General features: G+C 33.6%; 1 protein-coding gene across 1 annotated transcript; it reads right to left on the bottom strand.

Moving 5' to 3' along the window:
• Nucleotides 1-205: 205 nt before the first annotated feature.
• On the bottom strand, nucleotides 206-6,313 carry LOC115989897. The gene is made up of 5 exons (XM_031113770.1): nucleotides 6,288-6,313; nucleotides 5,941-6,162; nucleotides 2,755-2,793; nucleotides 2,477-2,546; nucleotides 206-531 (listed from the first exon to the last, which is right to left on the bottom strand). Exons 1-5 carry the CDS (start codon nucleotides 6,311-6,313, stop codon nucleotides 481-483), a joined length of 408 nt encoding a protein of 135 aa, XP_030969630.1. The 3' UTR covers nucleotides 206-480.
• Nucleotides 6,314-14,474: the final 8,161 nt, after the last annotated feature.

Here is a 14,474-nt window from a genome sequence, read left to right as displayed (position 1 = left end):
TATCTCTCTCTCTCTCTCTCTCTCTCTTTGGATTTCGCAAAATTTATACAAACTCATCATTCTAAAGCCATTTGGTATTTGTTCCTATAAAATATTGGAACGTGTAATTTGAACATAATTAGCTGTTAAAAGGAAGTGGGCCCTAAATGTGCATTAACATCTCCATTCCTTTCAAGCATTTGCAAACTTCCAAGAAACAAGCAGCAGCAAAAACAATTCAACATGTTATAGAATCATCACAAATACTGATGATTTTTCCAAGAATAATATTTCATTTATGAAGAGCTAACAATTTTATGACTTAAATCTAGGAGCAGCATAAATTCAACTTGCCGCCAATACTTCTTAAAAAAAAAAAAAACAAAATGGAACCACCTCATAAAGTTTGGTACAAACAAAAATCATTCCAGTATCAACCTTTGGCAACCAGCCAAGTAAACACGTAACTAATGTAGAGCAAATTTCAGAATAGCCTTAATTTCACATTGGGGGCCGACCTGAACCTAGCAGCTGGCCGATTAGATTAGTCACCTGGCAAAAACACAAAATAGCTTGCTTTTATTTCCATTACATGATGGTAATCGCACGCAAATCATAATTCATACGTGATGAAATACCAATTCCTTATACTAAATTACCACAAAACAAAATAGAACCAGCAAGCAACCCACACTATTCAAATACTGATGTCACAGAAAATCACATGTCTATAAGGTTAGGCCTTTCTAAAGCAACACCAAGGCTGCAAGACTTACACAGATATTTCTAAGCTAATGGCATGGTGCACAGAATTATCAGTATAACATACGCATTGATAAACTAAATAAAATTATGTGAAGGAAGCATGGAAGTAATGGATGATATAAAATTAAGGGATAATTACAGTAAACCCACCTGAGGTTAGGCCCGAAAACACTATGCCTACCCGTGGTTCAAAACTTATCACTTTGCCCACCTGAGGTGCCTTCCGTTAGGGCTCTGTTACCCACCTCTCCGTTTGCCGTTAGAAAAACACATTTTTAAAGAAAAACAAACATAACAAAGATCAAAAAGTTATGACTTTTTATTCCTTAAGAACTTTTTTGGGAACAAAACACAGGAATAGCACAGATCAAATGCTATTCCTGATTAAAAGTGATATCATTGAGCATTTGTTTTTTTATTTTTGTTTTTTTTTATAGATCTCTCCAACTTTTATTTATTCAATCCCCAAACCAAACCCAAAAAAAAAAAAAAAAAATTCCAAATCCCAGAAAACGTCGCGATCTCGCGACGGCGCGATCTCGCCTTCGCGAGATCGCGCCGGATCGAGATCGCGATCGAAGGCGAGATCGCGCCGGATCGAGATCGCGATCGAAGGCGAGATCGCGCCGGATCGAGATCGCGATCGACGGCGCGATCTCGCGAAGCGTCGATCGCGATCTCGCCATCGACGCTTCGCGAGATCGCGATCGACGTCGCGATCTCGCGACGGCGCGATCGCGATCGACGTCGCGATCTCGCCTTCGCGAGATCGCGCCGGCAAGATCGCGCCGTCGCGAGATCGCGACGTTAGGCGAGATCGCACCGGCGAGATGTGATTTTTTTTCTGGATTTGTGGCTTGTGTTTTCTGGGATTTGGAATTTTTTTTTTTTTTTTTTTGGGTTTGGTTTGGTTTGAATTTTCTGGGATTTGGAATTTTTTTTTTTTTTGGGTTTGGTTTGGTTTGAATAAAAGTTGGAGAGATCTATAAAAAAACAAAAATAAAAAAACAAATGCTCAATGATATCACTTTTAATCAGGAATAGCATTTGATCTGTGCTATTCCTGTGTTTTGTTTGCAAAGAAGTTCTTAAGGAATAAAAAGTCTTAACTTTTTGATCTTTGTTATGTTCGTTTTTCTTTAAAAATGTGTTTTTCTAACGGCAAACGGAGAGGTGGGTAACAGAGCCCTAACGGAAGGCACCTCAGGTGGGCAAAGTGATAAGTTTTGAACCACGGGTAGGCATAGTGTTTTCGGGCCTAACCTCAGGTGGGTTTACTGTAATTATCCCTAAAATTAAACTTAAGCCAGAAACATGATGGAGAGAATCCAATCAAACATCAAGACAACAAAATTCAAAGAAAGGCCAAGGGGAAAAATGAAACTTTTGGTGTGGAGGGGTCGAAGGTAGAAGAAACTGAAATATTGTCTTTTTTGTAACAAAATCCAGTTCAAAAGAATATGACAATAGATGAGAGTCAGTCCACATTTTAAACATCTGCATTGCTCCTTATATAGGATATCTATGAGTAGCTTGAAAATATTTACAAACTTATCAAGCAAATTATAACATGGATATGACTTTATATCAATCAAATTATAACAAGAGACAAGAGAGTAATATAATAATGAGAAATTTAATCTACCCCCTCAAAAAAAAAAGTACATCAATCAAAAGTTTATACTGTGGGAAGTACTGTGTAAACCATATGTGAATATGATTGTCAACTTACATGCCAATATTTTGATACGCAGCGATCAATGCAACTATTTTCACCCATATTTAGTTCAGACTCCTTGTACCTGAAATAATAAATGATAATATGACCAATTTGATACATTTTCTTTACACAAGGATGTCAAATGAGTACTTTCTGCAATTAATTAATATAGAGAAAAAATTACTGAACTTTGTAAAAAAAGTTAACTGGATTCTACAAAGGTGAATTCAAAATCAACTTAGAAAAGTTCATGCAAATTGCAGGAAAGAAATTAACACAAAGTTTTGTACCTTTTCTCAACGCACTTATTAAAACATGTGTTTGTAAGCCTGATTCAAAAATAGAAAAAAGAAGCAGGTTAACCTCAATAAATATTTATCCTGAATGGAAAATCATAAACAATGCAATTTTATTCAAAATATATATCACTATGAGACATCCTCAACCATAGCAGTCCAATTCCCAATCTTAGGGCCCGTTTGGTTCCACATTTTCAGCTCAAAAAGCGCTTTTTGAAAAAAGCCAGTCCTAAATTTGCGTTTGGTTAAGCCCAAAACGCAACTTTTATCAAAAAGTTGCGTTTTGGGCATAGAGCAAAAACGCGGACAAACGCGAAAAATTTTATGGACCTCTGAGGGTCCATAAATGAAAACGCGCAGTGCGCGTTTTGGATGGTTACCGTTGCTACGGTAGAATTACGGAAATACCCATTCAATTAGAACATCAACTCTTTCGGAAACAGTAGATCAAGAACAGAAAAAAAAAAAAAAAAAAAAAATAGAACAGCTCTTTCGGAAGCAGCAGATCAAGAACAGAAAAAAAGAAAAAAAAAATTAGAACAACTCTTTCGGAAACAGCAGATCAAGAACAGAAAAAAAAAAAAAATAGAGCAACAACTCTTTCGGATCAACAGCAGATCAACAACAACAACAAGAAAATTAGAACAACAGCAGATCAAGACCCTCTGGCGGATCAAAAAGATTGACGAAAAAAAAAGGGGAGGGAGAGATTTACCGACCATCCAATCTTCCCGATCATCCAATCTTCCCGATGATCCAAGAACAAGAAAAAAAAAATAGAAAAAGAAGAAGGAGAGCTGGTTCCTTCATTCGTTTTGAAGTGCTAAGAGAACAAAAAAAAAAAAAAAAAAAAAAAAAAAAAAAAAAAAAAAAAAGAAAGGAGAGGACTGTTCTGGCCTGAAGTGCTAAGAGGAAAAAAAAAAAAAAAAAAAAAAAAAAAAAAAAGAAAGAAGAAAGAGAGCGACTATTCTGGACTGAAGTGCTTAAGAGGAAAAAAAAAAGATGAAAGAGCTGGGGAATGAATGTTCTGGATAGTGCTGGTGTGGTAGGAATAAAAGAGGAATGAAGGAAAAAACAAAAGAAAAGAGTGTGGGTACGTGGGTGGAGGAGAAAAAAAGAGGGGAAAAAAAAAAAAAAAAAAAGAAGGGAAGGAGAGCCCCGTGTGTGTGTGTGTGTGTGTGTGTGTGTGTGTGTGTGTGTGTGGGGAGAGAAAAAAAATTATATCACAATATTTTTACAATAAATTTTAAGGTAGGTTATTATTAGCTAATATTGGTGAGAAAAAAATAATTTTTTTAGAAAGAGAAAAAAATAATTTTAATAGTATGTTAAAATTAAAATTAGTATCAATTTTTATCACAATATTTTCACAATACTTTCATAATAAATCTTAAGTGGTAGGTTATTATTAGCTAATATTGGTGAGAAAAAAATATTTTTTTTAGAAAGAGAAAAATTAATTTAAGTATGATGAAATAATTGATTTAAGTATGAAACAAACTCACATAAAAAAAAAAAGTATGAAATAAATTCCCTTATATATACATTGTCCTTTTTGGTCATTTACCCCTCAAAAAGCCACTTTTAACAGTTTTTACCAAACACTCAGCTTTTTCATTATGCACTTTTTAACAGCTTTTACCAAACACTCAGCTTTTTGAAACTCCACTTTTTCATTATGCACTTTTACAAAACTCCACTTTTTCATTATGCACTTTTTCAAAAAGCTGAACCAAACTCACCTTAATCTAGCAAGTGAAAGCATTGATAAATGTGCTTACTATAGGGTAGTTTCTTTTTTGGTGGTAATTATGCACTTATCCTTTTTATAGGTGAGACCACACCTTAAAATGACATTGACCTAAATTCACAAAGTAATATTTCCAGTCATGATGGTTAGTCATTTATTCGGTTTCATCTTGATTCAGAGTATCTCACCTCACTTTGGAAAAACCAAAGCTAAAATAAACTCTCAATGAGAAATAATGTTAACCTGATTTTTCACAGTAACTGGACTAAAAAAGAAAAAAGAAAAATAGTTAGCTAATCCTAATTTGAAAGTAATCACTGGGTTGAACCTGAAACTATCTGTGCAACGTCTGTTGTTGCTATTCAGAATTGGAGATGACCTTACCCTGTACTCTGTAATTGTTGTTGAGGTAAAGATGTCAGGGTTGCTATATCTTTGTCAAACAAACAAGTGGGTTTTGGTTTTTGTCTCTTGCTACATTCTCTTTCCCTAGGTGCAGTGCTGCTCTACAACTTCTGCGGTAATGTACAAATGCTTTGGGAGTCGGGGGACCAACTATTTGTTACTCAAGTTGAGAGATCGCTTTGTTACTGACTAATTCCCAGTTGAATCCTTGCCTTTGGCACCAACTGGCTCTATGCAGAGCCACACTGCTAGAAAGTAGAAAGTAGAAACTAATGCTAAAAGAGGGGCACAATTTTGATACAGGAGATGATCTAATTAGGAAGGCTGTTTTTATTACAACTTCAATTTATGGTGAACATCATCCAGATAAAATATCTGCTCCTAAAACTCTGAGCAAACTCACCAGGCTTCTTTCAAATTCTAAATTTTAGAGAAACCAACTCTAAAATTTAGCACAAACCAACACTAAAATTGGTGTTCTTACTGCCAAGGTGGTTGAAAAAAAAAAAATCTCCCAAGTCCATAGGTTCATAGTATCGTGTCCTCCCCACACTCCCAACCAAATCTAATCTTGTCGCAACTTATGGATAAGGGTTCCCACGTCTCACTCAAGTTTCATGTTTCGCATCCCAAACTCAAAAGTGTAAAGATTTTTTTTTTTTTTTTTTGAGAAACCAGTCTGTGAGACAGACCGATGCTTTTATTAAAACATAAGAAAACTATGAACATCAAACAAAGTAAGGGGGATAATGTCCCCAGGTAAGTCTTCAACCCAAACCTGAAGTTCTAGCCCAACCCAAGATTTCTTTGCCAAAGCATTGGCAACCTTATTACAATTTCGTTTCACATGGCAGTAGTGATCCAGGCAATCAGTGGTGGACTATCAAGCCCTTCGGTGTAAATATTAATTTGTCAAATATATAAGAACCGAAACTCAAACAAAACAATAATAGCATAAACCCACAAAGTTTAGAGAAATAATATAAACCCATATCAGCGTTAATCATATGTGAAGAGAGAACCTGAAGATTGTGGGTGGTTCCACCGATTTAGAATGGCAGAAAAGAAGTGCCACTGAGTCGTACGGGAAGAGTTGAAGCGCCGCCGAGTTGGATTGGATATAAGTGAGCCGCCGATTTGAGGATGGATTGGAAGAGACGAAATTAGAGAGCGGCGCCGACGAGTTGGATTGGATGAGAAGAAGTGTCGCCGATTTGAGGTTGTGGGTATGCGGCTGTCTAGTTCTGTATGGTTTTAGCTATTTTGAGGGTTTTGTTTAGAGAGGCAAACTGAGACAGGCAGAGGAAGAAGCAAACGTGAGAGGAGAAAAGTATGATTAATGTTATAATTTTTGGTTTATATATAAAACCTGTTTAGCCGGTAACCAAAACCCATTAAAATTACATCAACAGACAAGATTAAAACAATATTAAATGAATGGTTCTGATTTAAGAGGGTATCGTACCCCCCCCCCCCCCCTTTTTTTGGGGGGTACGGTAGGATGACCCCTTTTACAATTTTAATAAATCAAATTGAAGCTAATCATTGTTGAAAAAGTACAAAACAACTAAGAAAATTTTTATGAAATATCTTTTTTTTTTAGAATCTTTATGAAATATCTAATTGTATAAATTGCATTTATGATCTATTATTTAAAGATTGTGGCAACTCCCTTGTATTAACTATATATGATTTTTTGTTACCAGCGGCCAAACGGCCCAAATCTATCACTACAGGAATCTCAAGAAAATTAATTAACGATTGCCTAAATTAGGCTTTTGTGAATTCCCCTCAAAACTTTCAACGCGGCAAAAGCATGTATTATTTGTTATATTAATTTTCAAATTTTCATAATCTATTTTTTATGGATAGTGGTTGCTTTGTTTCTCTACAAAGAAAAAACTTAAAGAAAGAAAGAAAAAAAAATTATGGATAGTGGTTGCCTTGTTTCTCTACTAAGAAAAAAAAAATTATGCCATATGCCTGTGATATCAATTGTTGAATGTAGAACAAGTTATTGTAATTTGGAATGAGATGGATTTTGTAGCCTTATTACATGGACTTCCATGGATTTTGTAGCCTTATTACATGGACTTCTTTTGTTTGCCTAGCTATTGTTATTAGTAACTAGTTGTAAACTGGACATGCTACGCATGAAAACAAACCTGTATGTATAGTAAACTAAAATAATTTTTTTAAAATCTTAAATTGATTATGAAATTATATCATTACAAAAATTACTCCAGTTTTTCATGTTAAAATTTGATTAAAAAAATAAAAAAACCATTGTTTGAATGTACAATGGGCTTGCAAAAATCTGCCAAATGTTTTAAGATATTGCAAAGAAAAAAATAAAAAATAAAAAATAAAAAATTTAGACATTCAAACATTCAAACTTTTGAAATGCCAAAAATATCAAAGAATAAGAAAAATCACTGCCTAAAAATTATTGAAAAAAATATACACACACCTGTGTGTGTGTGACTACATAATAGAGAAACATAAAAGAAATAAGTGTTATCTTATAAAAAAAAAAAAATTAATTCATAGCTATAGCCCTTGAAATTTGCCAAATAGTTTCAAATATTGAAAAAAAAAAAAAAAAGAACTAAAAAATTAAGATGTTAAAACTTCCAAAATGACAAGAAATTAAAGAATCAAAAGATTCAAAGCCTACAAATTATAGAAAAAACACAATATATATAAATATATATATATTTCATGTTTCTTTCACATACTATAAGTTTTTTTTAATTTTTTTTTTATGACCTTTTCTACTAATGAAAGACTTTTGATTGCGTAAGGTTTGTGAGTTTTTGGTTTACACGTTTGTTATTTTATTACATATCATGACTTCAATAATTTGGCATTTATTAATACATTTTTTTATTTTTACTCTTTTTCTTCTCATCTTATTTTCTATAAATTTCTTATTATTTTTTAGTTTCCCATCACCAGTGGTTCTTGTCTCTCTTATTGCTTTAATTTGATTTTTATTTAAATTGATACTTAGTTATTTTGGAAATGAAAATTTGATATATATATATATATATATATATATATATCATAATCATGATTATGCATTTGAATGTGTTTATCAATTATTGAGTAATATTTAAGTGTGATTTTGTTATGAGATTTGATTATCATGATAATAATCTCCTTTAAAAGAATGAAAATTTTTAATTATTTATTTAAAACTTAAAAAGTTTGGTTTTACCCAAAAAAAATAATAATAAAAAACAAAAAAAACATAGAAACTTAATTTCGAAGAATATAGAGTATATAGCACCCCATAAAGGAATAATAATATTATTGAAACACACTCAAAATAAAATAATGATGTATTGATAGAGATAGAAAGATAAAAAAATAAAAAATAAAAAATTTAGAAACAATTTAATTTTTAAATAGAACAAATTATCTTTAATAAATTTTAGAAAAAAAATTATTAATTATATTACAATTACAAAATAATTATTTATTGGCATGCATCGCATGAATTTGCTTACCATTAGAGGAGGATATATTGTCGAAGAACGGACATGTCCTCTTGCCATTGGAGGAGGAACCTTATTGTTAATCTCTTCCTTACATTCCACCAATATATCAACAATACGTAAATGAGGTCAACCTTCAAGCGTCGTGTCATGACTATGGCATTAATCCTATTACCGGTTGCATTCCAGATTTCACACTTCCCTTGTGACAACTTGATGCAGATACATTAAGGAAGAATAAAATATTTTAATATTTTATGTTGTTTTCTTCTTTCATAGTTGAATTAGGGTTTTAATTGTTTTTCTTTTCCAAGTTAAATTGTTTTTCCTTTTTCAAGTAGATGTAGGTTTATTATTTCTTTTCCTAAAAGAAGTAAGAGAAATTCTATTCCTATAAATACTCTTTATAGAGAGGTTGATTATGGTTGTTATGCATTGATTAATAAAAGTTTGTTAGAGATGTTTTCTCTATTATTTTGCCTACTAGCCTAGTGTTCTTGTAGAACTTAGGTTTCGTGAAAGAATTGTAGTATTTGTGTGTTACAGATTCTGCTTCTACACGCCTACGCTGCATCAGTTGGTATCAGAGCAAGGCTAGGTTCCTACCATGGCACAAAGAGGAGCATGTGGGGGAAGACTTGTTGCCATAGATGACGTGTATGAATGCAATGAGGTTGCACACGATGCGCAATTAGAGGCGTTCTTTCAACGAACAGAGGAGTGGTTTGATGCGCTTTCAAAGCAGTTCGCCGCCTTAGCCGTTGAAAACCAACCTCAAAACTGTCATCCAAATCCATGTTATGTGGAGGAGGAGGAGTATTTTGATGTTGAGGAGGAGGACTACGATATCAAAAAGGAGGATGAATACATTGAAAAAGTCTGTGTAATAAATTGGGATTCTCCACCAATTTATGATGACTATCCTGAAGATTTTAGTCAAGAAGACAAGATTGAGCTTGATAAAAATAAAGTCATATACATACAAAGTGAGCCCATAACTCACACCATTGATGAGACTTTCGACGTTCAAAGACAAAAGGTTATTGATTTTACTGATTACAATCATAGGTTGGTACAATCAGTTTGTTCAATAGTAGACGAGTTCTCAATTGATGAACAAAGTTTCAATCTATTAAAGCTTGAACTTGAACACATTAGACGCTATGATTTCATTGGGGTTGATGAGCTTCTCTCAAATTTCTTTGGTAATACAGTTAACATCAATTTGGAAAGATTAATGGAAAACGTTATTGATCCCTTCTGGGAGGATTTTATTGAACAAGAATTGATAGAGGTCAACAAGAGGTGTGAACGAGTGATTTTAAGTAATCTTTGTCGAGGAGGAAATATGAAGTTTTTGGATGTGTGCATGGATTCTTTTTTAGTACTTGCTTCATATATCCTGTCATAGCAAAAGAGGTCAAGAATAAAAATTCGTACATCAAGATTTATTATGAGTGAGAAAAGATTAATAAGTAGCATATTGATTCATCTTGTCTTGCGCAGAAGAATAGGATGGAGAGGATTATTCGAGGTTCCAATTGACGTGGAAGATTGCCACAAAACTCGAGGACGAGTTTTCCCCAACCCCGAGAGAATGATGCAAATACATTAAGGAAGAATAAAATATTTTAATATTTTATGTTGTTTTCTTCTTTCATAGTTGAATTAGGGTTTTAATTGTATTTCTTTTCCAAGTTAAATTGTTTTTCCTTTTTCAAGTAGATGTAGGTTTATTATTTCTTTTCCTAAAAGAAGTAGGAGAAATTCTATTCCTATAAATACTCTTTATAGAGGGGTTGATTATGGTTGTTATGCATTGATTAATAAAAGTTTGTTAGAGATGTTTTCTCTATTATTTTGCCTACTAGCCTAGTGTTCTTGTGGAACTTAGGTTTTGTGGAAGAGTTGTAGTAATTGTGTGTTACAGATTCTGCTTCTACACGCCCACGCTGCATCTCTAATCATGTTTTAAAATTATGGGAGCTCAATGACTGTGATAAAGATGAAAGAGGAGGAGGCAAATGGTGCTTAGAGCACCAACTGTATTTTAACCAAATTGTTTCTGAAAAGTCTCCTTGGCTCTCAAAATACGTTATGGAGAAAAATCCTTATTTACTAGTCCTAGCCTATCATCTAAATGACAGGGATATCATGTATTTGGTGATTGGTTTTAAGGTTGTATTATGCAACTTGCGGAGAAAAACACTGGAAGTGGTTCGCGATTTTCCAGATCATCACCCTAGCTACAATGTCTTCAACTTTGAGCTCCCTTGTTGGCCAACTCCCATTCATTCTTCTCCCTTCCTGTTAGTGAAGGCCGCCCATCTATTCTGCTGCTTGCTAGCTAGCTTGGGTCTTTAAATCTTTTTAGGTTTCTGTATTATGGTTTGCCTATATTACGCTTTTGTGAATTCCCCTCAAAACTATTAACCTAGCAACAACATGTATTTGTTATATCAATTTTCAATTTTTCATAATCTTTTTATTTTTATTTTTTATGGATAGTGGTTGCTTTGTTTCTCTAGGAAGAAAAAAATTTTAAAAAAAATTATGGATATATATATATATATGCCGCATGCTTGTGATATCAATTGTTGAATGTAAAACTAGTTATTGTAATTTTGAATGAGATGAATATTATAGCCTTACATGGACTTCTTTTATTTTCTTGTCACAATTCTATGCTATGCTTGGGAACCTACCTGTTTGTATGGTAAATTAAAGTAAATTTTATAAAATTTTAAATTAATTATTAAATTTTACCATTGCAAAAATTACTTCAGGTTTTTACGTTACAAATTGATAAAGAAACCATTGTTTAAACGTACAATGGGCTTGCAAAAATCTACTAGATGTTTTTAGATATTGCAAAGAAAAAAAAAACTAAAAAATTCAGATATTAAAACTTTTGAAACGCCAAAAAATATTAAAGATTAAAAAAAATCACTGCCTAGAAATTATTGAAAAAAATATTTATACACGTATGTGTGTTTATGTGACTACACAATAGAGAAATATTAGAAAAAAAATGTGTTGTTTTTAAAAAAATAATAATAATCCACAGCTATAACAATTGAAATTTGCCAAATAGTTTCAAATATTACAAAAAAATGAACTCAAAAATATAAATGTTAAAACTTCTAAATGAAAAAAAATTAAAGAATCAAAAGATTCAAAGCCTATAAATTTAAAAAAAAAAAAAAAAAAAATCGTGTGTTCTTTTTTGTACCAAAAGAATCGAATTAGTGTAGACTAGGCTAATGGACCCATAATTGATCGCTCGACGGAAAACCAAATGTGTTGCCAATGATCTTGTCATTGCTTGTTCTTAGTTCCTATTAAGGCCTTAGGGAAATTATATAAAAAATTTTGAAGCTTGTACTTTATTTCAAATTAGTTCCCTCTTTTATTTTGTTAGATTATTCGTTTTAGTGTAATTTGTTTTTTTGTTTAGTTTAGTATAAGAATCTACTCTTCTTCTTCTTCTTTTCTTTTCTTATTTTTTTTTTTTATTATTATTATTTTTTTTTGGTTGCTTATATTTGAAAATAAAGTATATCAAATTATTTATTTTACATTATATTTTATTAAAATATCAAGATGATCTCAACTTGACATTGAAATAAGAGAATTCCATTGCAGATGAACCGGTGGTTGATCTGTTGACGTATTTGAACAAGAAGTTGGACGTAGCTGTGGCCAAGGCACGACTTCCATCTGGACAGAACCCACTACATGCAACAGCTTGTCTTGATCATTGCACAGATGGTCGGTTCCATGAGAAGGAAAACTTGTAGCGCTGTGTTAGAGATGCATTGAGTCGGAAGTGTATGGTTGCATTTCTACTTCTAAATAATCCGCAAGAGTCGATCATGGACCTGATGGAAGCATCCTTTGAGGGTGGAAGCATTAAATTTTCAAAGTATATGGATTCCTTTCCCTTCCCATATTACATTGTGCTAAGGAACATTGAAGCACTTCCTAGAACCCTTTCTGACTTACTGAGACAGTGGTTTGAGCTTATGCAGTATTGGAGGGAATAAATTTGTTGGATTGAAGAGTTCAGTGTGGCACAATTGACTTGTAAATGTGCAAAGTTTGACGGGCACTAGGTGCGGTATAATGTATAAGAAAAACAGAGAGCTATGGAGGAGAGAATAGAAGCTAGAGAGAAAAGATTGAAGATTGGGAATTTCTGTAAAATGTATTGAATGAATTACAGAACTATCTATACAGTGTATATATATATACTACGATTCACACATTAGAGCTCAACCATTAACTCTTAACTAACTCCGCAATATCCAGATCTATTTTAACTACCTAACCATCCAATTCTAATAGTACACGTGTCCATATATACAACTGCTAACTCATTTAAAGTAAACTACAAGTCGTATATCAAAAGACTTAATCAATTCAGTCGTTTTAGCAAGTTTGGTACAGATTCTTCCAATGCCCTGTTTCATTGCTCTGCCTCTCTGCCTGAGCTGATCCTTTTGCCTGAGCTGATCCTTCAAACACCCTTCTCATCAGTGCTTGCATCTATCTTCTTTTTCTTGTTCTCAGTAATGCTTTTATCCAAGCTTTGACATTCCCCCTCAAGATGAGAAGCTGAACTATGTATGTTCACTATACTCATCTTGCTTAATAAGTTCCTCAATTGTTGACTGTTGAGAGCTTTTGTAAGTAGATCAGCCAATTGAGAATATGAAGGAGTAAAAAGAAGCCTAACAACATTGTCTTGCACTTTATCTCTTACTACATGGCAGTCTACTTCTATGTGTTTGGTCCTCTCATGAAACACCGGATTTTCCCCAATATAAATTGCAGCTTGGTTATCACAGAATAGTAAACCAGGTTGAGGATGATGAATCTCCAAATCCTTTAATAATGCTAATAGCCAAGTCATCTCACAAACGGTAACAGCCATGGCCCTGTACTCTGCTTCAGCAGAAGATCTAAATATTATGGATTGCTTCTTGGACTTCCATGATATGAGAGAATTACCCAAGAAAATGCAGTAACCCGTGGTTGATCTCCTGGTATCAATGCAAGAGGCCCAATCAGCATCTGTGTAGGCCTTCAAATGAAATTCTGATGCAATTGACAAGAAAACACCCTGACCAGGAGAACTTTTGATGTATTGTAACACTTTATATGCAGCATCTAAGTGAGGTTTCCTGGGCTTTGACATGAATTGACTAAGTTTATGAACAGGATAAGCAATATCTGGCCTGGTGATAGTCAGATAAAGCAACCTGCCCACCAACCTTCTGTACTCTCCCGTATCAGCTAGCAATTTTCCTTGATTCTTGCTTAGCTTTAAATTCTGCTCCATGGGCACCTTGCTAGGCTTACAAGCTGACATTCCAGCATCCTTCAAGACTTCCAAAGCATATTTTCTTTGACACAAAGTGATACCTTTGTTTGATCTAGCTATTTCAAGTCCAAGAAAATACTTCAAGCCTCCAAGATCTTTAAGTTTGAAGTGCTAATTCAGAGAAATCTTAAGCTCCTCAACTGCTTGGACATTGTTGCTAGCTATGAGGATATCATCAACATAAACTAGCAAAGCTATGAAGGAATCATTAAATTTCTTTGTGAACAAAGAGTAGTCAGCTTTGGATTGTTTGAAACCATGTTGCTTAATGACAAAACAAAATTTTGCATTCCATTGCCTTGAAGCTTGTTTAAGCCCATATAAAGACTTGTTCAATTTGCAAACAACATTCCCCCCTTTGCTGTGAAAGCCTTGAGGGAGTTGCATGTATACCTCCTCATTTAGATCACCATTCAAAAAGGCATTATTGACATCTAATTGAACCAAATGCCAACCTTTCACAGCAGATATGGCCAGAAGTGTCTTCACAGTACTCAACTTAGCAACTGGGGAGAAAGTGTCAGTAAAATCCAGCCCTTCTTGTTGAGTGAATCCCTTAGCAACTAACCTTGCTTTATACCGTTCCACAGAACCATCAGCTTTGTATTTGACCCTATAAACCCATTTACATCCAATTGCCTTTTTATTTGAAGGCAAAGGGGTAAGAGTC

The sequence above is a fragment of the Quercus lobata genome, chromosome 5 (genome assembly GCF_001633185.2).
Source record: "Quercus lobata isolate SW786 chromosome 5, ValleyOak3.0 Primary Assembly, whole genome shotgun sequence".
NCBI lineage: Eukaryota > Viridiplantae > Streptophyta > Magnoliopsida > Fagales > Fagaceae > Quercus > Quercus lobata.
Note: the sequence above shows the minus strand (reverse complement) of the source record. Positions and strands in the feature narration are given on the sequence as shown.